The sequence below is a fragment of the Callithrix jacchus genome, chromosome 5 (genome assembly GCF_049354715.1).
Source record: "Callithrix jacchus isolate 240 chromosome 5, calJac240_pri, whole genome shotgun sequence".
NCBI classification, from domain to species: domain Eukaryota; kingdom Metazoa; phylum Chordata; class Mammalia; order Primates; family Cebidae; genus Callithrix; species Callithrix jacchus.
This window is the reverse complement of record NC_133506.1, coordinates 146,416,426-146,438,220: the sequence shown is the minus strand read 5'-3', so window position 1 is coordinate 146,438,220 and position 21,795 is coordinate 146,416,426. Positions and strand designations below refer to the sequence as shown.

The window sequence follows — 21,795 nt, the reverse complement described above, 5'->3', positions numbered from 1 at the left end:
TTTCCTAGAGAGAGAAACAGATATTTATACTTATAGCATAGTTTTATGAGTCAGAATCATCCATTGAACTGCAGTTGTCTTATATCCAGTTAAAACTTAGAAAACTCTAATGTTTTACATATATAAAGTTTTGGCAAGAATGAATTGAACACACTTGTTTTAAGTGGAGAACTTCTTTAGTTAGTTAACTTACAGTAATTAAAGTAAGTTGGTGTCTAACACATTGAACTTTACTATGATTCCTTTTTGTATGACTTGAAGAAAACTGTTACAGAAAAAAAATGGCCCTCATAAATAAAAGGCACTCTCATAGATAATCCAAAGATTCTTTACTGGAAATATGAGGGCCCAAAGAGCATTTAGCGTATCTATTCCAGGTGCTGTAATGAAAAGCAAAATTGCATTGGGCCAGTATATTCTGAGTGTTGACATAAAAAACCTTACAAACAGAAATCTTATGCCAAAACAACTCTCTAACAATTGTGACATCCCCAGATTAATGCTGTGAAAGTTTGTTGAAACTAGACGGAATTTAGAAAAATCCTTCATGAATTACATAGGATGAAATAAAAGAACACTAGACAGTTGTAAAAAAAAATAAAGGTGATTGTTAAGATGCATACATGGGCAATTATAGAAGCAATAAAATGTTTTATTCATGCACAACTACACGATTTCTTACCCAATTTAAAAAGTCAGAGGTACTTTAAACAACTATTGCTTTTTTTCATTTTTGACACAAAATGCATGCAAAAGTAAATCTGAGAACTCAATAAGTGAGATGACGGGCATTGAAGTATAAAAATTGTAATTCTAGTGTGTTACTGAAGAAAAACTAGTGTGACATAAGTTTTATAACTTTAGAATGTTAAATTTAGTTGTTATAGGAACCACAAAGGAAATAGTTACGGTTCCCTAGAAAGCTTTCTACATTAAACAAGGGAGTGGAAGCCATGGACTCAGCTGCTTTCTCTTGAGGTTACCTAACCCTGCATAGAGGCACCCTGGGTCAATGCCTGAAGTGTCCTACCAGGGAGTAAGCACAGAGAGACAAATCACATACTATAACTGCTGCTTCAAACAACTTCTACCCCAAGAGGGCATAGAAAGTGGGAGAGACTTATTTGTGCTCAGCAATTGGTAGAGCAGTGGACGCAGTACCATTTACAGATTTGTTAACAGCAAATCGAAAAACAAACACCAATATCTGTTCAACTATGAGAGGTAAAAAGAGAAAAGTCATGGATGATGGAAGAGACCAGCGTTTTGACAAGAGGGTGCATTTCAGCGTGAGGCTGATGAAAAGTGCCAGCACATACAAAGACATTGTGGTGAGGAAGAAAGATGGTTTCACTCAGATCTTACTATCAACCAGATCAACACATAAGAACCCCTTGAATAGAGAGGTAATGAATGAAATACAGAGTGCTCTGGATAGAGCGGCTGTTGATGACAGTAAGTTTGTGCTGCTCAGTGCAGTTGGCAGTGTCTTTTGCTGTGGTCTTGATTTCGATAACTTTGTGAAGCATTTAAAATATAATAGAAAAAGAGCTAGTGTTAAACTAGTGGACACCATCAAAAACTTTGTGAATTCTTTTATTGAGTTTCAGAAAGCTATCATCGTATCAGTCAATGGCCTAGCCATTGGACTAGGTGCATCTATACTGCCTCTCTGTGATGTGGTTTGGGCTAATGAGAAGGCTTGGTTTCAAACCCCTTACACAAGGTTTGGGCAGAGTCCAGGTGGCTGTTCCACAATTACTTTTCCAAAAATAATGGGTAGAGCAGCTGCCAACGAAACGTTGATCAATGGGTGGAAGATACATGCCCAAGAAGCATGTGCGAAAGGCCTTGTCTCTCAGGTGTTTGGGCCTAAATCTTTCACACAAGAAGTTATGGTTCGAATTCAGGAAATCACTTCATGCAATTCATTTGTTCTGGAGAATTCCAAAGCTCTTGTGCGCTATAACATGAAGATAGAGTTGAAACAGGTCAATGAGAGAGAGTGTGAGGTCCTGAAGAAAATCTGGGTATCAGCACAAGGAATGGAATACATGTTGAAGTATGTGCAAAACAAAATTCATACGTTTTGATTCTCAGTTAGTCTGCTCTTGACACTGAACTATGCTGAGCAGAATTCATTATTAGATTTAAGATGCACTAATCCATCCTCAGAGCTTGAGAAAAGTTCACACATCATTAATGCTTGTGAACTGAACTAAAACCATCCAAGTCCCAAATCCAGTCAGGCAATCAAGCTATAAAGTTCCAAAATGATCATTTTTGACTCCATATCTCACATCAAAGTCACACTGATGAAAAGATGAATTCATGTAGAGTTGGGCAGCTCTTTACCTGTGGCTTTTCCAGGCACAGTGCAAGCTGTTGGTGGATCTACCATATTAGAATCAGCAAGACAGTAGTCCTCTTTTCACAGATCCCCTAGGCAATGCTAAAGTAGAAACTATGTGTCTTAGCTCCTAACCCATTTTTTCCCCACACAGCCCTAGAAGAGGTTCTCTATGAGGGCCTCACTTCGGCAGAAAATATTTTCTTCTACAGCCAGGGATTTCCATATATCTTCTGAAATTTAAACATAAATTTTCAAACCTCAGTTTATGTAATCTGTGTGGCCACAGGCTCAATGACACATGGAACCTGCTATGGCTTGGAGCTTCCACCCTTTGATGCAAAGCCCAAAATCTACAATGTCCTAATTGTGCCAAAGCTAGAGTTGCTTAAAACAAAGAAAACAAAATCTCTAGTTTTCACGCAGAATGGAACCCTGGGCCAGGTACAACAAACCACCATTTTTCTTCAGAGATTGTGGGCCTGTTACAGTACGGGCTGTTGTGAAGACCTTTGACATGGCCTGGAGACACTTTTATCATGATCTTGATAATTAACACTCAGCTCCTGGAAATTTATAGAACTTTCTGTAGCCAGGTTGTATTTCTCTCCTGAATTTTTTTCATAGTCAGTACAGAATTTTTCAAATTTGCTCCAATTATGAAATTAAATGCCTTTAACAGTAAGATGCTTGCAATTATTACAAAGGCAGAAGCATTTCTGGAAATAAGTATCAGATTATGAAAATCTAAACTGTCATCTTTATAGTGTTATAGAGATATAAAAATACGAAAGTCGATAAACAAAACGAAGGAGTCATGTGTGGAATTTTACGTGTATTATTTGATGGCAAATTAAATGCTATGCTGCTTAGAAATTTCTTCAGCCAGATACCCTAAATTATCTTTCTGAAGTTCAAAGTTTCCTGTAAATGTCTAAGGTAGAGGCAAAATGCCATCAGTTTCTTTGTTAAAACAAAACCAGAGTTACCTTGTAATGCGCTAGGTTTAACTGTGTATACATTCTACATTCTCTAAGGTTTTTATAGCAGGTTCATTATTTTTTCTTATCACCTATAATAACTGGTTAAATAATATTTTTGGCACAAGCACCTATAAACACTCACAGATGGTATATAAAATATTCACAAAAATTATAAAAATTTAATTATTCCAGTACAAAAGTAGCAAGGAAACACAGAAAATAACAGTCAGAAATAATAGTGTGTAAAAAACATGCAGAAAAATGACAAAATAAAATTATTTGTGATTATTTTAAACAAACATAGTTTTCTTTCATTATATAATAAAAAAATAATTGGGGAACAGATAAAAAATATTCTACATTTAAATATATGGTGTTTACTACACACACACTTTAGATGCAAAGACAAATTAAAGTCACAGGATATAAAATATTGAAGTGAATAAAAACAAAAGAGAGAGAAGCGTGCTCCAGTACTATCACCTGTCCTCAAACATCAGACTCCAAGTTCTTCATTTGGAACTCAGACTGTCTCTCCTTGCTCTTCAGCCTGCAGACAGCCTACTGTGGGACCTTGTGATTGTGAGAGTTAATAAACTCCCCTTTACATATATATATACACATATATATATGTATATATGTATATATACGTGTGTGTATATGTGTGTGTGTGTATGTATGTGTGTGTGTGTGTGTGTGTGTATCTGTTCCATTAGTTCTGTCCCTCTAAAGAACCCTGACTAGCACACCCCTGTACTCATGAACAATACAAAAATAATTTTAGGGACTCCAATATTTCTTTTTCTTTTCTTTTTTCTTGGAGATGGAGTCTTGCTCGGTCACCAGGCTGGAGTGCGATGGTGCAGTCTCAGCTCACTGCAACCTCCGTCTCCCAGCTTCAAGCAATTCTCTTGTTTCAGCCTCCAGAGTAGCTGGGACTACAGGGGCACGCCACCACACCCAGTTAATTTTTGAATTTTTAGTAGAGATGGGGTTTCACCATGTTGGTGAGGCTGATCTTGAACTCCTGACCTGGTGATTTACCTGCCTCGGCCTCCAAAAGTGCTGGGATTACAGGTGTGAGCCACTGTGCCCAGCCAATATTTCTAACAGTTCAATTTAGTCAGTATTTGTGAAGATCCTGCTGTGTACTGGACACTTGAACAGGTGCTACGGAGCTGAAGACAAATGAGGATTTACTCAAATCCTAACAGAGCTGCTTTTCTACTAGGGGAGAAGTACACAGGAAATCCAGAACTGGGAGGCTTCTAAACATTTCGTCCAAGACAGGCACATTTCTACTCTGTTATGCTGAAACTGCTTTGCGATTGCAGCCAAATCATCACTTACATAGATTAATTTTTTTCTAGGGCCCTAGCTCAATTAATGATGTCTGGAAAATAATCTTTTTTTTCATAGCACACCTTTCTTCCTAAGTGCCAGAGTACCATGAGACTAATTTTAACAAAGTCTTTCAAAATGTTCCACCTTTTGGAGAGAGAGTAAATGGTAATAATGGTATATTAATCACACAAAATATATTTGCATTGTAAATTTGAATTGGTAACTTGGCATAATAATAAGTTGAAATTGCAACATATACGAGGAGCAAAAAAGCAATTCAAGCCCCAATTTATGACTAAAGAGTCATCTTGTCTTTTTTATTTGCTCTCTTGTTTCCCACTGCCTTCCTCGGTATTTATTTAATCCATTCCTCTAAACAGATATTAATAAACTTTAGAACTTCCACTGTGCCCTTCGCCTAATCACAAGCAAAACAAATTTATTTTCTTCTATTATAATTGACTTATTTTTCCATTATTCGAGTTTGCTTCTCATGAGTTGCATGTGAAGTACAGAATGTTTGCAGGATGTACAATTTAGCTGTTTTGGATCGCATCCATTTCTCCAGAATGATACTGATTGCAACATTAATTAAATCATTCTGCATGTTTTTCCATGACCAGCAAGAGTTTTAAAGCAGAATCAGTGACTGAGCCATGACCAGAAGGAGAACAAGTGCCAGCAGTGGAAGCATGCGGGTTTCAGAAACAGATTTTCCCACTGGGGCAGGGATGGAGGAGGGAGGTGAAGTGGGTGGGGGAAGCTGCAGTCCCATCTCTCTCATGAGGATGGAAGTAAATTCCTGCACGGGCCATGACACCTCAGAGGTAAAGCAAAACTACTGGACAAAATGCATAGATACCAGCCAGACCGGGCATGGTGGCTCACACCTGTTATTCCAGCCCTTTAGGAGGCTGTGGTGGGAGGATCAGGAGGTCAAGAGATCGAGCCCATTCTGGCCAACATGGTGAAACCCCATCTCTACTAAAAAATACAAAAATTAGGTGGTGTGTGCCTGTAGTCCCAGCTACTCAAGAGGCAGGAGAATCGCTTGAACCTGAGAGGTAGAGGTTGTAGTGAGCCAAGATTGTGCCACTGCACTCCAGCCTGGCAACAGAGTGAGGCTCTTTCTCAAAAAAAAAAAAAAAAAAAAAAACCACAGATACCATTCTCTCCACATCCACCTAAGTTTGTTTAATGTTCTACCCAGTGTTCTGTCTAATACTTCAGGACTTCTGCCCCTGCCTGCAAAATAATGACACTCATGACTCTCTCAACTATGCCCTCCCTACTGGTGAGGGAAGAGGATGTTGGCTTACAGCTCAGCTTCCCGTTAGGGCTTCCTTAGCACCCAGCCCAGCCCCTATCCTCAGCTCTCTTCCCTACACAACTTCCCAGTCTAACCGCCTTCCAATTACTCCATGCTCATCTCTTCCATCTCCAGGGCCACCATCCCAGGAGCCTTCCAGATGCTCCCTAAGCACCATGATCCCCAGGAGACCCCACTGCTGATCAGCAGGAGGCCCGGGAAAGAACGACCACAGGCAATGAAGCTTCTTCGTGACCAGCAAGCCGGCTCCTGTGCTGGGCCAGTTCCGGGGACCAGAGAATGAAGGAAGCGGTGAAGCCCTGGAGGTCAATTATTTACGATGCTGGGAGAGAAAGAAGACAGAGTAGGGAGTTTCTGCTTGGCCCATCAGCCTGCCTGAGCCCATGAGTCCCTTTGAAATGGCCGTGGGACTCATCTTTTGACCCTTCTGATCCACAGCCTGCTCCCCTGAAGAGCTCAAGGCTGCTTTCTGTTCTCACTTGAAACTTGATCATAGGTGGCCTGGGGACATCGCTTGTCTTATTCTTTAGCTTTTAGATTATGATTTAACTTTTTCCCATGGGATGTTTGATCTCAGTTCCTTGAAGGCAAAGAAGCCCCTGGTGGCAGATGGCAATCTGGACACGTCGTAGGCATGGCAGGGACTAGGAGAATCCGTTGTTCTTGTGTCTACACCTACAGTGTTAAGAATCATGGCAGGCAGCAGAACAGATGATGATAGAGCTTTTGTTCGGAGAGCATGCAAACAAGGAGAATGTGAGGCACTTTTTAAAAGACGATGGGATCCAAATTAATATTTTATTTAATTATTTGGACACTCTTTTAGACATGCGTTATCTGATTTTCCTAACCCTTCATGCCATTTTGTATAGGTAGATTCTCTTCAACTACACGGAAACATGGTACTGACATCACAGTTCTGCACAGAGGTGTTCTTAGATGGAAGGATAATGGTCTGTGATTGTCAGAAGCTGCATGTCAGTTCCTCTCCGTCGCAGCTAAGAATCGTTAATTACTCAGGACACCTGCCCTTGCCCTGCAGAAGTAACAACTTGGTTCATGGTAATATCCCATCATTGACCCTCGGCACCACAAATGGTGCTTTCATTCGTTTATTCATTATATATTTACTTAAAAATTACCACTCTACGGGCAAGCACTGAACTAGAAGTTTGGAATACGAGATCATAAAATGCAGTTACTGTCCTTGAGGGGGCTCCTTCCAGTGGGGTAACAAATAGCTACATGACAAGGTTGAGTTATAATGCAAATGCTCCAGGAATAGAGGAAGACCAGAGAAGGCATTTCAGAGCTGAATGTAGCATGAGACTCGAGTTTTTAAAGATGTGTTAGCAAGCCATTAGGTATAGAATTGGAAAAAAAATTTGAGGCAGAGGGATAGTTTGTGCCAAGGCCGGGAGACATGAAAGACTGGAGTAGACTGGGAAAGACATGTGTTGGAATGGACTGACTGCTGGGGTGTGTGTGTCGGAAGGAGGGGTTGATAAGCTTGGAGAGGTGGTAAAGAGTCTTGATGTTATGTCTCATGTCTATTTTAACCAGTAGGTAAGGGGAAATCCACTGAGTTTTTTACAGAAATAAAATGATTAGGGTTAGTTTTAGCAAAGTTGTTCGGATGTAAAATGACGTTTAGAAGCTGTCATTCTAGAAGCCAAGAAACATGGGTCTTGCCTAGATTCTTGCCTGCCAGTCAAGGGGAGGTCTAGATTAAGGGAGAGTGAGGCTTTAGAGAAAAACAGGAGCAAGAACTGACATATCTGGTGCCCTATTCGAAGGGAAGAAGTTTTGGACGGTAGGGCCTACTTACTGATAGGAGAAATACTAGAAAAGGGGTTTTTGGCTTTTCTTTAGATATGGGTAGAGAGTACAAACTTACATTTGCATCAGTAAATAATGTTACGCATGACTTGTAACGTTTTAGCATCAGTTCACACTGTACCCCTTCCCTCGAAATCGGTGTCAGTTTCATGACTGGTGCCAGTGTCCTCATTAAAGACATCCTGTAGTTATTCAAATCCCTCTCCTCCTCCACATACTTTCCTTTCTCCCACAACAGACTCCCTCTACATGAACTCCTCCCCACTGTGAGACACCAATCAGGGTTTAGAATGAGGGCAAGCACGGAGCAGTTCTGGCCTCTGGTGCAAGTAGAATTTCTATAAAAAGACATTGAGAAAACAAGGAGCAATGTTGCCATTTTGCCTTTAATGGAAAAGTGGCCAGCGGTTACAGTAAAAAAAACAAAACAAAACAAAAAACAGTTCTTTTATTAAAACAAAACAAAGTTTTATCCAGCTTCTAGGCAATCACTGTTTGAACTTTCAGAAATACACATATACTTGAAAATCAATTTTTTTTATAAAAATAAACTCTGAATGTGTGATTAAAAAGGGAAAAGCCCAGTCTTTTAGCTGCACAAATGCATATTTAAAAAAAGAGGCATCTGTCTGAGATGGTTCACCCCAGGGCAGAGGGGGCTTTGACTTTGGGAGACAGAGCCTGCTTGAAGCGTCTCTTCAGGTCCTGCATGTTGGGAGAGCGGGGCCGAGGGATGATGGAGGCTCTTCTCCTTTCCCCACTGAGACTGTGCAGCTTGCTTACTTCTTTGCAGAGATGCTGAAACACATCACAGACATCTTCGTAGTTTTCGCTGGTGGAAATTTCAAGGAACAGGCTGCCGAGCTCATTGGCTAGCTGAATACCGTCCTGTGTCTGCACCTGCCGGGCATGCAGAAGGTCCCCCTTGTTGCCCACGATGATAACAGGGGCTTTAGAGTCAGGGTGGACCTTCCGGATGTGCTGATAAAGGGGTCGGATGGACAAGTAGCTGTCGTAGTCTGTGATGGAATACACCAGCAGAAAGCCCTCGGCCCACTGCACACATTTGGACAGAGAATCGATGACCTGGGGGAGGCTGTCTTGGATCTGAGAAAAACATCAAAATGAGAACCAGTCAAGAAAACCCTCCGTGGGAGAGAAACTCAAAGCAACATCAAAGCAACCTTTGAAGAAACACTTGAAAAAGAAATCACCAAATACAGTTTTCAGGTTCTGCGCAGCTTCTGCAGAAGGAGGCTTTTGATAACGGAAAGGGCAGATTCCCAGGCAAACTCCCTGCCTGGGTTGCTTTATTAGCTGCTATCCTGCATTATTTTTAAACCCCTTGCTTGACAGGCAGTCTCTGGTGAACCATGGCTGACTGAAGAATGACCTCAAACCAGAATGGCTCAATTTGTAGAAAACACTAACTCATAATAAACAAAACTTTGAAAATAAGCCAAGATAAATATCTATTCCCAAACCCATACAAATATTTTTAACATGCACTTCTTAAGAATGTTACAGAAAGAAATTCCTTGCTTAGGGTTCTTCCACAAGACCTTTCCTCTGGAGAAGGGAGTAGCAATTAGTAACTGGTTAATAAACAAGTTACATCCTAGATCCTCTGCCAAGGGGTTATCTAATTGCAATTACTGACTTGAGGGAGCAGCCAATAACAGCAGCACTTCAGCAGTGCTTGGATCCCGCACTGTGCCTCAGCCTATAATCCCAGCACTTTGGAGGCCGAGATAGGCAGATCGCTTGAGGTCAGCAGTTCGAGACCAGCCTGGCCAACATAGGGAAACCCCACCTCTACTGAAAAATACAACCACCACAACAAATTAGCCGGGCATGGTGACAGGCCCCTGTAGTCCCAGCTACTAGGAAGGCTGAGGCAGGAAAATTGCTAGAACCCAGGAGGCGGAGGTTGCAATGGGCCGAGATGGAGCCACTGCACTCAAGTATGGGTAACAGAGCAAAACTCCATTTCAGAAAAAAAGCAGTGTTTGTCAGGGGAGAGGACTCTCCCAGCAGAATCCTAACTGTTGCTGTTGTTTTTTAAATGTTTTTTTTTTTTCTTTGTTAATGGTTCCATGGCTACCTTCGGAAGAGGTGCCTAAGTAGTGATGGCCCACCAGGGTTGCAAAATGAAGTTAAGTCAGCTGCTAACAAAAGGAGGCTGGTTCTAACCACGCCTCCCCCCTAGAGAGTTTCTGACACCCCAACCACTGGCCCCACCTGTGGACAGCCCATTCCTACCTCTAAATGCACAGGTCTGTTTAGATGCCTTGCTTAGACCACTGCGCCCAGCGTGGGCACCCTACGTGCTGTGCCCTCCGGGGTGGTCTGAGGGTTTGGGGTGAGCTCTTTGCCCCTGGAGGTCCTTACCTGGACGCCCCCAGGAGTGTCCTGGATCTGCAGGGAGAGCTGGTCCCCCTCGACAGAGACCAGCCGTGAATACAATTTGCCTGGAGAATGAAGGAGAATTTGCTTTCAATTCTCAAACTCCCATCCCGAAAAAGAAAAAGAAACATGCAAACATAAAAGCAGGGAGCGTGAAAGTATTCTCACCCGTATTCGGTTCATAGTCGCCAATGAATCTCTTGGTCAGGAAGCGCACGATCATTGCTGAAAAGGAAATGGGAAAATCAACCGAAGGAGTAGGACAAGCCGGTCAAGCCCCGGCACTCCCGGGAGAACTGGAGGGAGTGAGGGGCGCAGAACCGCGGGCACGGCTCCCTTCCAGAGGCTCCGCAAAGCCGAGGAGCCGCGGGCTTCGCCGCGAGTACGACTGGCGGGACACCCCTCTGCACCCCATCCCCGAACAGGCGTGAACCCCGCCGAGAGCCCAGGAGTAGATGCCCCAGGAAACGGCCAGGGAAGCAGGCCGGACTGACGGGGACCCTCCGAGCGCGGAAGCAGCCGGGTTCCACCTGCCCCTTGCCCGCAGCTTCGGCCGAGGGTCCCTCTCTCCGCAGCGCCCCCAGTGGCCGCGGCAGGAGCCAGGGAACGAAGCCGACTCGGGGTCCTCGCCGCACTCACCGCTCTTGCCCACGCGCCCGGCGCCCAGCACTGCCAGTTTGATGTCCTTGGGCAGGAGGTCCGGGGAGGACTCGGGAATGGGTGTGAGCAGAAAGTGCCCGGACATGCTGAGCAGTCGCATGGAGCGCGTCCCGCGGTCCGGCGTGCAAGCCGAGCGGACTGGGCCTCGCCGCACCCGGAGCCGGCTCGCGAGCTGGGAGTGCCGGACGAGGGACGCGGGACCGCTGTCAACCGAGCTGTCAAGGCCCGCGGCTTTTAAAGGGCTTGGTGCGCCCTAGAGCTCGGCGGCCGCCCCAGCTCCTCCTCGTCTCCGCCCCTTCCCGGCGCGGCGGGGAGGGGCGGGAGCAGAGGCCGCGGAGCTGACTGTCGCCGAGGCCGTGCGCTCCACCAGGCGCCCTGCTGCGGGAGTGCGGCTCCGGGGCCCGGACCCAGGAGATACCGCCACTGTCCAGAGGGCGCGGAGGGCCAATAGTCAGGCACTCTGCGATTCTCCTCGCCCCCAGCCGCCAGCCAGAGTCACTAGACCTGTTGGTGAACTTGAGATAGGAGTTACGAGTTGGCGAAAGAAAAAAGAAGAAAAAGTGCGATCCGTTGGATGTTTCTGCAGCAATGGGAGACACAGATACCTGTAAAACGCCCTTTTTATTTTAAAAGGTGCTAAGGGGCCGGGCGCGGTGGCTCGCGCCTGTAATCCCAGCACTTTGGGAGGCCAAGGCGAGTGGATCACCTGAGGTCAGGAGTTCAAGACCAGCCTGGCCACATGGTGACACCCCATCTCTACTAAAAATACAAAAATTAGCCGGGCGTTGTGGCGACCGCCTGTAATCCCAGATACTCGGGAGGCTGAGGCAGGAGAATGGCTTGAATTCGGGAGGCTTGAATCCAGGAGGCGGAGGTTGCAGTGAGCTGAGATCGTGCCACTGCACTCCAGCCTGGACCACAGGAGCGAAACTCCGTCTGAAAAAAAAAAGAAAGAAAAGGTGCTAAGGGGTAACATTAATATGGAAAAGGGGATGGAGGGGGCAAGAGCTCTGAATTACTATCAGTGGAGGCAACTGCAGTCACTGTGACCTTGCTAGGGATAGATGAAGTCCCCTTAGGGGCAGTGGTTGTTAGCAGCTCAGCATCCACACCCAGCCCCTTCTCTGCAGACAGGGATTGCACTGGCTCATTCCTGAACACTTAAGAGCACTCCACTGGGGGCCCTGGCTCTGCACTGTCCATCAATAATACTATCCTATGTGCTTGAGTCATGCATTTGCTTCATTATGCAAGTATTTACTTCTAGGTGCATGATGGAGTAGTCTAGGGTGGGGTGGGAGGCAGTGTGAGGAAGAGGACACAAAAGAGAGCCATAGACTGGTTCTTGGATTTCTGGATCCCACCAGAAGTGGCATGGCAGAAGCCTGAGGGCTTTTACCTTGAACAGTTAGAAGACCTTCTTCATGCTTCTGGCCTCCTGTGTTCCAGCCTCACCTGCCTAATTGCCTAGACAGCCCCACCCTTATTCACACCTTTCTCTGCCTGGTTGTACCAGTTAGTTTTTGCTGCATGACAAACCACACCAAACTAGATGGCTTAGAACAACAATCACTGACAGGTGTTGAGCCCTTTGGTGCATCTGCAGGGAGATTCCAGGTTCTGGGGGTGGGGGCTGGCTACCCTTGGATGGCATTACTCACATCTGGCAGCTGTTGGCTGTGATGAGGGAGGGCAGTGAGTGAGTTACGTGTCTCTTCTCATTCAGCAGGTTGGCCAGGGCTTACTTTCATGGTAGCTGAGCAGATTCTCATTCAGCAGGTTGGCCAGGGCTTACTTTCATGATAGCTGAGCAGAGTTCCAACAGAGTGGGTGGAAATGGACAAGGCCTCCTGAGACCTAGGCCTCAAGGTGGAAGCCATCCCTTCTGCTGCATTCTGTTGGCCAAAGCAAGTCATGGGCCCCAAATTGAAGGAGTAGAGACATAGACTCCGCCCCTTTGTGGAAAGAGCAGAAGTCAGGAGTGAAAGGACTAGGAAGCAGAGTGGTGGAGAATGATGTCCATTTTTTGTAATTGACCATGCTAATGAATGTGTCTCCATCTCCCAAGCCTGGGAGACATCCTTGATGTCTATTAGCTCTTTACCAGCTATTAACTCTTTACCAGTCAAATAAAAGCTTGAATTCTAGACATCTAGACATCTACTCTTTCACTTCCACATTGATTAATCGCCAAGTTCCATAATTTTCCTGCCTTTCTTGCTGTCTCTCTCTCTCTATCCCTGCTGCTCTCCTAATTTCTCATCTGGAGAATTCTAAATAATCCTGAAGTAAACTAGACTAGACTAGATGGTGACTTCAGTTTACATGTTCCTCCCTTGGAGAAGCTGTCTCTGTTCACTGCCACTGTCCCCACCCCTGTCTTGAAGTTACTCGCTCTCAGGGAACTGATATCAACTATCATTACTTTCTGGTGGAATATTTGTTTCATGTCTGTCTCCGAGAGGACAAGGACTCAGCTTGTGACTCTAATACCCAGCACATAGTGGCACCTGGGACTGGCAAGATCCTTAATAAATGTTTGTTCACTGGCTGACTTTCCAAATGAATGAATGATTGACGTCTTCAGTGTATGAACTGGAAAAGACATTAGTCATGTTTCCGACCATTTTCCCACTGCCTTGGTTTCCACAGCAGCTTGCTCTCAGGAGAAAGGGTGCTGGGAGATGTCCTGAGATGAACTGCCGTATTTAAGTTGTATTGGCTTTTGGCTCTTCACAAGGCAATTTCCCCCATTAAACTGCAGTTTAATTGGAAAGACTTGAAGCAGGGCACCTCCCTCCCTGATGGGGGAAAAGGCACCATAAAGACAATGACTGTCTGGGGAACAAGTGGAAACTGTCAAGTTCCGGGGTCACAAGCAGCTCTGTGATGGGAGTTGTCTCTCAGCTTCCCTTAACTTCTCCTTCATGGATGCAAGGTGGCTCCTGCAATATCAAGTCCTCACCCAAACAGGAAGGGAGGGAGTACTCTCTTAGTTGTTCTCTTTAATTATGAAATAAAGCAGTTCTCACAAGAACTCAGCATTCTCTTACATCTCACTGGCCAGAGAAAGAAACTGGGAAAGAGATTACTCAAATATCTAGCAAAGAAGACTGGGATGGCCACGACTAGTTTAGACAATCATCATTCCTCCCTCTAGAGGGACACATCACCACCCCCATTCAAAATCAAGAACTCACAGAGAGAATGACTGCCAAGGGGATCTGCTATAAACCCTATTCACCTCCCTGGAGTGAAGATGCAGCACTTTCAAGGGAAAAGAGCCCTTTCTTGGTTGAATGTCGAGTATCTCTGTCTCTCTTCACCTCTCTCTCTGTTTTACGTTCCCAGTCTGGAATAAGACCACTGTAGTTTAAGGTCAGTCAATAAGGAAGATTTCTGACTGTTCTCTGCCCAGTGATAATTACGTTCCACTTTGCATTTACATTGCACTTATGCTCAGAAGAGCTCAACATGCTATTTCATTCTCCTTGGAAAAGCTCTTTGCATGTACAAATACACAAAATAATCCGTGACCTTCTAGTGAAGACAATAAGCAACTGAACTGTAGGATTATAAATAGCCTTGCCTGAACCCCTGCTGCTTGTGTTCTGCCACTTCATTTTAAAATTGTGTCCCGAGTTATGTAAAACTGTGGTGCAACCAATATAACGGGCCTGCTGAAGTGGTTTTAAAAAAGATAATAGAAATGAGTAGGCATGGATACAGATATACAAATCTGTGGGTGTTCAGAATGAGTATAAAGGGCAGAGTTTGGTAATATGCAAATAATAGCAGACTTAGGAAGCCATTAACTCTTTACCAGTCAAATAAAAGCTTGAATTCTAGACATCAAGCAAAACTTTGCCACGGGTCCTCCTCTTGTTCACAAACAACTCCCCCACCCCCATCCACAGTCCAATATCAACTGTCTTTCCTGTATATCCTAAGTCTTTGACTACTGAGTCTACCGGAGCATCAGAGCCTCTGCCTTTGAGGTGCTCTCCCTAAACCAGAATCATGCCTCTGCCCCACTTTACTGCAACTTATCAGGCAAAATGACTGACAACGGACCGTGTGAGGCTCTGTGATAAGTGCTGGTGCAGAACACAAAGAGCAGCAAACATTTACCAAGAAGACAGGGAACTGTAACACACTCGTGCCTGCCTTCACAGACACCCCTGTAGTGAAAACACTAATCAAATTACCATTTATAAATTACTATTGCGTGTACCGAGATAATTCTCAAATATTATCTTAGTTTTTAATGAATCCTGTGAAACAGGTAAAGAATATTCTCTAAATTGTGGTTTAGACAAATTGAGCAACCTATCCAAAGTCACAGAGCCGTATAGTGGTTCAGGTCTCAAGCCCTCTGATTTTTAATCTTGGGACATTCCACAGGTGTAGAGGGCAGGATGAAGAGCCCACCCACAGTGGCTCCCACCTGTAATCCAGCACTTTGGAAGGCCAAGGCAGGACGATTACTTGAAGCCAGGAGTTTCAGACCCTGTCTCTACAACAAAAGAAAAAGAAATAAAAAGAAAAATTAGCCAGGCATGGTGGTGCATGCCTGTTGTCCCAGGTACTCAAGAAGATGCGGTAGGAAAATCACTTAGGCCCAGGAGATTGAGGATGCAGTGAGCTGTGATCATACAACTGCACTCCAGCCTGGGCAACAAAATAAGACCTTGTCTCCAAAAAATCAAAATTCAAAAAATAAATACAAAATAAAACAAGCAGTTTGCAGACCACTGTCAGTAGTGGAAGGCCAGAGCAGGTCAGGATGCAATCTCCAACAGAGCTGCCACAGGAGAGTTAGATCTGACTCAGGTATCAGGGAAAGCTTCAGGGAGGCATGAGCTAGGCTGCAAGTGAGTCAGGTGTGATCGGTGGAAACCAGAGGAGGGCGAAGGCATATCAGGAACAGCATGTGCAAAATCATGAAGGTATATGGCAAGTGTGAGGAACTCTGAGTAGTCTCAATGGTGAGAAGGATGTGGTAAGTGACCCAAAAGGCTGGGAACCAGCCTGTGAACGGCATATTAAAAAGTTTATTGAGAGGCCATAGAAAGTCATTAATTAAGTTTCTTGAGGTGGAGAGCTCCTTCTACAGTTGTTTCTTGGGTTATCTGCACAGCTTTAGTTCCAGGACACACTGAGGATACCAAAATCCAGGGATGCTTAAGTCCCCGACATGAAAGGGTGTTTAATTTTCATATAACCTATATCCATCTTTCCTACTTTATTATTTATTTTTTTGAGACGGAGTCTCACTTTGTCACTCAGACTGGAGTAGCATGATCTCAGCTCACTGCAACCTCTGCCTTCCGGGTTCAAGCAATTCTCCAGCCTCAGCCTCCCTACTTGCTGGGATTACAGGCGTGCACCACCATGCCTGATTAATTTTTGTATTTTTACTAGAGATGGGGTTTCACCATGTTGGCCAGCTGGACACGAACTCCAGACCTCAAATGATCCACCCACCTTGGCCTCCCAAAGTGCTGGGACTACAGGCATGAGCCACACTGTGCCTGGCCTATTCTTCCCACTTTAAATCATCTCTAGATTACTTATAATACATAATACAATGTAAATGCTATGCAAACAGTTGTTACACTGTATTGTTTAGGGAATGAGAAGAAAAAAGTCTGTACGTGTTCAGAACAGATGGAATTTTTTGTCCCAGTATTTTCCATCCCAGCTTGGTTGAATCCATGCATGCAGAAGTTACAGATACAGATACAAAGAGTAGACTATACACACAACAGTATGAGTACTAGGAGCTTACAAATAATAGGATATGGGCCTGGTGCAGTCCATGCCTGTAATCCCAGCATTTTGGGAAGCCAAGGTGGGAGGATCCCTTGAGCCCAGGAGTTCAAGGCTGCAGTGAACTGTGATTGTGCCACTGCACTCCAGCCTGGGTGACCCTGAATCCAAAAAAAAAAGAAGATGATATGGTCTTTGACCTCAAAGATCTTAAAACTGTTTACTTACTCATCTCCCATGAGCAACTAATTTAATCTGAACCTCTCTTCCTTCTTAGGTGGAACCAAAAAAATTCAAACATCTTCACTTGAACTAAGCCATCATCTCATTTTACAGAGAGTAAAGAGTACTCCACTTCATTTATTTTCCAATCCAAACGAGTTCCATAAATCCGAGTCTTGCTGGAGAAGCATGTACGTCAGCATTTGCATGCCTGTTCCATTAGCGGTTTTGTGTGGAGGCCTGTCAGCAGCTCCTCACCACACATGGCTGTTTGAAAAGAATCACAGTGCAGAGCCTCGGCTGCTTATTCAATCCTCTGTGCAGAGCCTCGGCTGCTTATTCAATCCTCTGTGCACATTTTGCACCTCAGCAACAGCAGCTGCAGATGCTGCCTCACTGTTATTATTCATAACCTAGCAAATGGTTGAACAGATTCTGTGGAGAAGGGTTTTTGCTATCAATTTTTTTCTCCTTTAAGCGGAGCTGGGGTGAAGAAATATGCTATAAACACTCATTCCAAATAAATCCAACCCAGTTTCAAATCCTGTCTTATGCACAAAAAAAAACAGTAAAACTACCTTGTTTATATTTTAGCAATTTTTATTGCTAAATATTAGCAATTCTTTATGTTTTAGCAAATTTTCCATCCTAGTATACAGAAAATGCTAATACTACAGGAGTAGGAACATGGAAGAGATAAGAACCTAAGTGTGTGTTTCTGTTGCAACATTCAGAGGAAAACTTCAAAAAACAGTGTGATATATTTTATTTAACCCTTGAGACTGGTTTGAACTGAACAAAAACAGAAAGCCTTAGAGGATACCTGGCTAGATCAGAACAGACTGAATTCAAAGTTCGAAGAAGCACACAGCCTCACTTACAATCATGGCTCTTATTACTTAAACATAGGGTGAAACATTTATAGTTAGGATATTTTTCTTCATTTTCACTGACAAGTGTAAGGGAAATTGGACAGTAAGAGGTTAATTTATAAATTCACAATCTGTGGTTGTTGTTCAGGACCTGCAAGGCAGACATGCAATTTTATCAACACACACAAACACATTACTCAAAGCTTGGAGGTTTCATTTAATTATCTCCCCACTTATAAAACCTAACCTGCAGGCTATCCAGATGGAGCTGCCCAAGACAGATATGGAACTACAGATCTGGGGCTTCAGAGAATGTGAGCTCTGCAACTGAGTCTCAAGTATTAAGAGAAGGCTAAAGACATAGACCTATGGTTCTCAATCTTGTGCATGCATCTTATTCACTGAGAGCTTGTTAAATACAGAGTGCTGGGCCCCATCCCAGAATTTCAATTTGGTGGGTCTGGGGCAGGTCTGCATTTTTAGCAAGATTTCAGAAGATGGTGATGCTGCTAGCTGGGAGATCATACTTTAAGAACCTCTGTCTTAGGTAACCCAGGAATAATTTATAGAGAAGGAAGAGAGAGCAAATGTGGAACATCTAGGAGGAGCCAGAATGAGGGTAGAAGGGGGTCAGATAGGGAGAAGAAACTGAGTAAAGTATGATGGCAGAAACCTCTGCAAGAGAAAAAAATTGTTGGCTGCCAAATATTACGTGGATAAAATTAAATTAGAAAAAAGTATCTACATTTGTTAATTAGCAAGTTTTTGGTAACCTTTAAGAGTACAGTTTCATCACAGTAGTGGAGGCGGAAGCCAGATTTGCAGTGGGCGACCAGGAAATTTAGCTATGAAAGGGAGGAGGAAGGCACAGGAAGGGCTGCTTGGTATATTTGCTGGTTTTTCCAAGTCTGCAGGCTGAAGTCAAAAAAGCAGCAAGTTGGGCTGGGCACGGTGGCTCACGCTTATAATCCCAGCACTTTGTGAGGTTGAGGCAGGCAAATCACCTGAGGTCAGGAGTTCGAGCAGCCTGGCCAACATGGGAAAACCCCATCTCTACTAAAAATACCAAAAAATTAGCCAAGTGTGGTGGTGCATGCCTGTAATCCCAGCTACTCGGGAGGCTGAGGCAGGAGAATTGCTTGAATCCGTGAGGCAGAGGTTGCAGTGAGCCAAGTTTGCACCACTACACAGACCAGGATAATCAGTGAAACAAGAGGGCAGAGGCAAGAGCCCCATCAATATCAACTCTTTCCTCTGTTCTCCTTTGCCCCACTTGATACCTTGTTTCGCCTTGTTTTATGAAGGGAGTTGGGTCTTACTGTTCCTCCTATACTGTCACCTCCTTAATAAAGCTTTATGGTATCCATCTCCTTTCCCTTCATTCCACAGTAGAGTAGGTACTAGTAAACAACCCTTTCCTGGCCAGGTATGGTGGCTCATGCCTGTAATCCCAACACTTTGGGAGGCTAAGGTGGGCAGATCACTTGAGCCCAGGTGTTTGAGATAAGCCTGGGCAATGATATCCTATCTCCACTAAAACACAAAAATTAGCCGAGCGTGGTGGCATGCGCCTATAGTCCCAGCTACTCAGGAGGCTGAGGCAGGAGGATCATTTGAGCCCAGGAGTTTGAGGCTGCAGTGAGCTGTGATAGTGTCACTACACTCTAGCCAGGGTGTCCAGGGAGACAGTCTCAAAAAAAACAGTAACACAACCAAAAAAACCCTTGATAAAGATCTACAGATACAAGTTGATGAAAACTCAGACCGCTAAAGAAAACTTATGTTGGGTAATAAGTACTATAAGGTATAATATAGAAAATGAAGAAAGTCTTATAGGATATTTAGAGACAACCTTGATATAATTTGAGCAGAGGCTGACTAAAGGGGACAAATCATGGCGAAGAATGAAGGAAAAGCATTTGTTCATAGAATGACGTGCTCCTTCCAAAGCATTCCTTCACATTTTGTACTTCAACTTACTTATAAAAGCCCTGAAGCAAGAACATACTTGGCATATTAGACACAGCAAGGGCTAGGTGCGATGGCTGACACCTGTAATGCCGGCACTTTGGGAGGCCGAGGCAGGCAGATCACCTGAGGTTGCAAGTTTGAGGCCAGTCTGACCAACATGGAGAAACCCCATCTCTACTAAAAATACAAAAATTAGCCAGGCGGCGTGGTACATGCCTGTAATCCCAGCTACTCAGGAGGCTGAGGCAGGAGAATCACTGGATCCCGGGGGGCAGAGATTGCCAGATCATGCCATTGCAATCCAGCCTGGGCAACAAGACAGAAATTCTGTCTCAAAAAAAAAAAAAAAAAGACACAGCAAAGCTCCTATAATTGAATCTGACTTTGGGGCTGGAAGTGGTTCAAGTATAGGTTGCAAAAGCAGCTACAGGACAGATAATGAAGGTTTTGTAGACCAAGATAATAGTCAGAATATAAATGGTATTCAAAGCCATGAGGCTAAATCTCACCTGGAGTATAAAGGTACTTCAATATTTGGAGGTCAGAAACAGATCCAGCAAAGACTGCAGAGCGAGCAGGTAAAAGGAAACCAGGAGAGGGTTCCAGAAGCTAACTGAAGCCATACTCAATGATTAAACATTTCTCCCACCAAAATAACAAAGATTAAATTAAAATAATCAATGCTCATGAGAGTACTATGACACAAGCATGTTCACTGGAGGGTGGAGTGCAAACTGGTATAATCTGTTTGTAAATCAATTCTCAAAATGAATCAACAATTTGAAAAACATATTCTTTAACTCAACATTGCGCTTGTGATAAAATCTATTTTTGAAGGTTCATCCAAAATACTAAAATTTTTGTGCATATTAACAGTATTGCCACTGATTATTTTTAAAATTGCTGTGCTGTACATCAATCAGAAGAGTTTATTTCCTGAATATCTGTGCTAAGGATAGTAGTCGCCCTAAACCAATTCTGCTTGACATCCTTCTCTCTCAATGGCCAACTTCATCAGCCCCTCTGAATTGAGACACCTCATATCCCCATTTCCTTGTTGACAAGTCACAATTTACTTATTCCACCTGGTTGTGGTAAAACACGAAATCAAGTAAACAAAGGGCCTCCAGGAATCATTTTATACAATCCCTTATACTCAGATAGGTGATATCATTTTTCTGATAAGGGCAACAAAAGGTGAAGGTAACATGACTTGTTGGAGAATGAACAAAAGAATGTTTAACGTCTCCTGATCTCTGCACATTACATGGCAGATTTAACAATCCTACTTACTCAGATGCAAAATGGTTACAAACCCTCAAAATTCAGAGAAACACTATAGTTTTGTAAAGACTGAACACACAGACATATCCATTTTTTTTAAAGATCATTTTTCTCGTTATTCTCTCATTAATCCGAAGAGCATTTATTGAATGCTTACTATATTCCAGGCACAAGGAGTGCAAAATTTAGTAAGACTAGTCCCTAAACTCAGGTGTATTGGGGAAGACAGAACTTCACAAGTTAAAAACACTGTAACAGAAACATCTGTCATAGAAACAAAGATGATGGGGATTTTATTACAAGCAGAAGTAATCTCTCTTCTCTGATTCCAAGAGCTTTCTTCACTCCTCTCCTTAAATACTTGCATCAGGGAAGGTACCATCTGAGATAACACTGGGTGAATGCTGAGGGACACACAGGGACTCATCAAGTGACCAAAGGAAAGCCTAAGTGTTTCAGGCAAAGGCAAGTGCATGTTGCAAAAGAACTTGAAAAAATATATTTTTTCCTAATACCTCAAGCATAAAGTAGGAAGACGGTAACAGGAAAACAAGCAGAAACCAGATTACAAAGAATGATACACATGATGGCATCATGTGTTTGCACAAACTCATCCAATTGTCTAAACTCATCAAGCTGTACACATTAAAGGTACAGTTTTTGTTCTTTATCAGTCATAGCTCGACAAAGCTGCTACAAAAATAATGTGTTCTTCCAGACACTATCTGGCACCCACCATGTACCCACACACACACTAACTTA

The 21,795-nt window shown here is 43.6% G+C and overlaps 2 protein-coding genes across 2 annotated transcripts; one reads left to right on the top strand and one right to left on the bottom strand.

Annotated features, from left to right (window-relative positions):
* The first annotated feature begins 958 nt into the window (after positions 1 to 958).
* Positions 959 to 2,110, top strand: LOC100411179 (testis-specific chromodomain protein Y 1-like). Its single transcript, XM_017971766.4, has one exon. The coding sequence runs from the start codon at positions 1,218 to 1,220 to the stop codon at positions 2,091 to 2,093; it is 876 nt and encodes a 291-aa protein (XP_017827255.1). The 5' UTR covers positions 959 to 1,217; the 3' UTR covers positions 2,094 to 2,110.
* A 6,103-nt stretch (positions 2,111 to 8,213) lies between these two features.
* Positions 8,214 to 11,120, bottom strand: RASL11A (RAS like family 11 member A). The gene is made up of 4 exons (XM_002748940.5): positions 10,892 to 11,120; positions 10,421 to 10,477; positions 10,238 to 10,317; positions 8,214 to 8,953 (listed from the first exon to the last, which is right to left on the bottom strand). Exons 1-4 carry the CDS (start codon positions 11,010 to 11,012, stop codon positions 8,486 to 8,488), a joined length of 726 nt encoding a protein of 241 aa, XP_002748986.2. The 5' UTR covers positions 11,013 to 11,120; the 3' UTR covers positions 8,214 to 8,485.
* Positions 11,121 to 21,795: the final 10,675 nt, after the last annotated feature.

What these genes read in the sequence shown, in the direction of transcription:
- LOC100411179 (XM_017971766.4), top strand. Translation starts at nt 1,218, where the DNA reads ATGAGAGGTAAAAAGAGAAAAGTCATGGATGATGGAAGAGACCAGCGT.
- RASL11A (XM_002748940.5), bottom strand. Translation starts at nt 11,012, where the DNA reads ATGCGACTGCTCAGCATGTCCGGGCACTTTCTGCTCACACCCATTCCC. An exon ending in CGGGCGCGTGGGCAAGAGCG is followed by an intron (nt 10,478 to 10,891) that starts GTGAGTGCGGCG and finishes TTTCCTTTTCAG; the next exon opens with CAATGATCGTGCGCTTCCTG. An exon ending in CGACTATGAACCGAATACGG is followed by an intron (nt 10,318 to 10,420) that starts GTGAGAATACTT and finishes TTCATTCTCCAG; the next exon opens with GCAAATTGTATTCACGGCTG.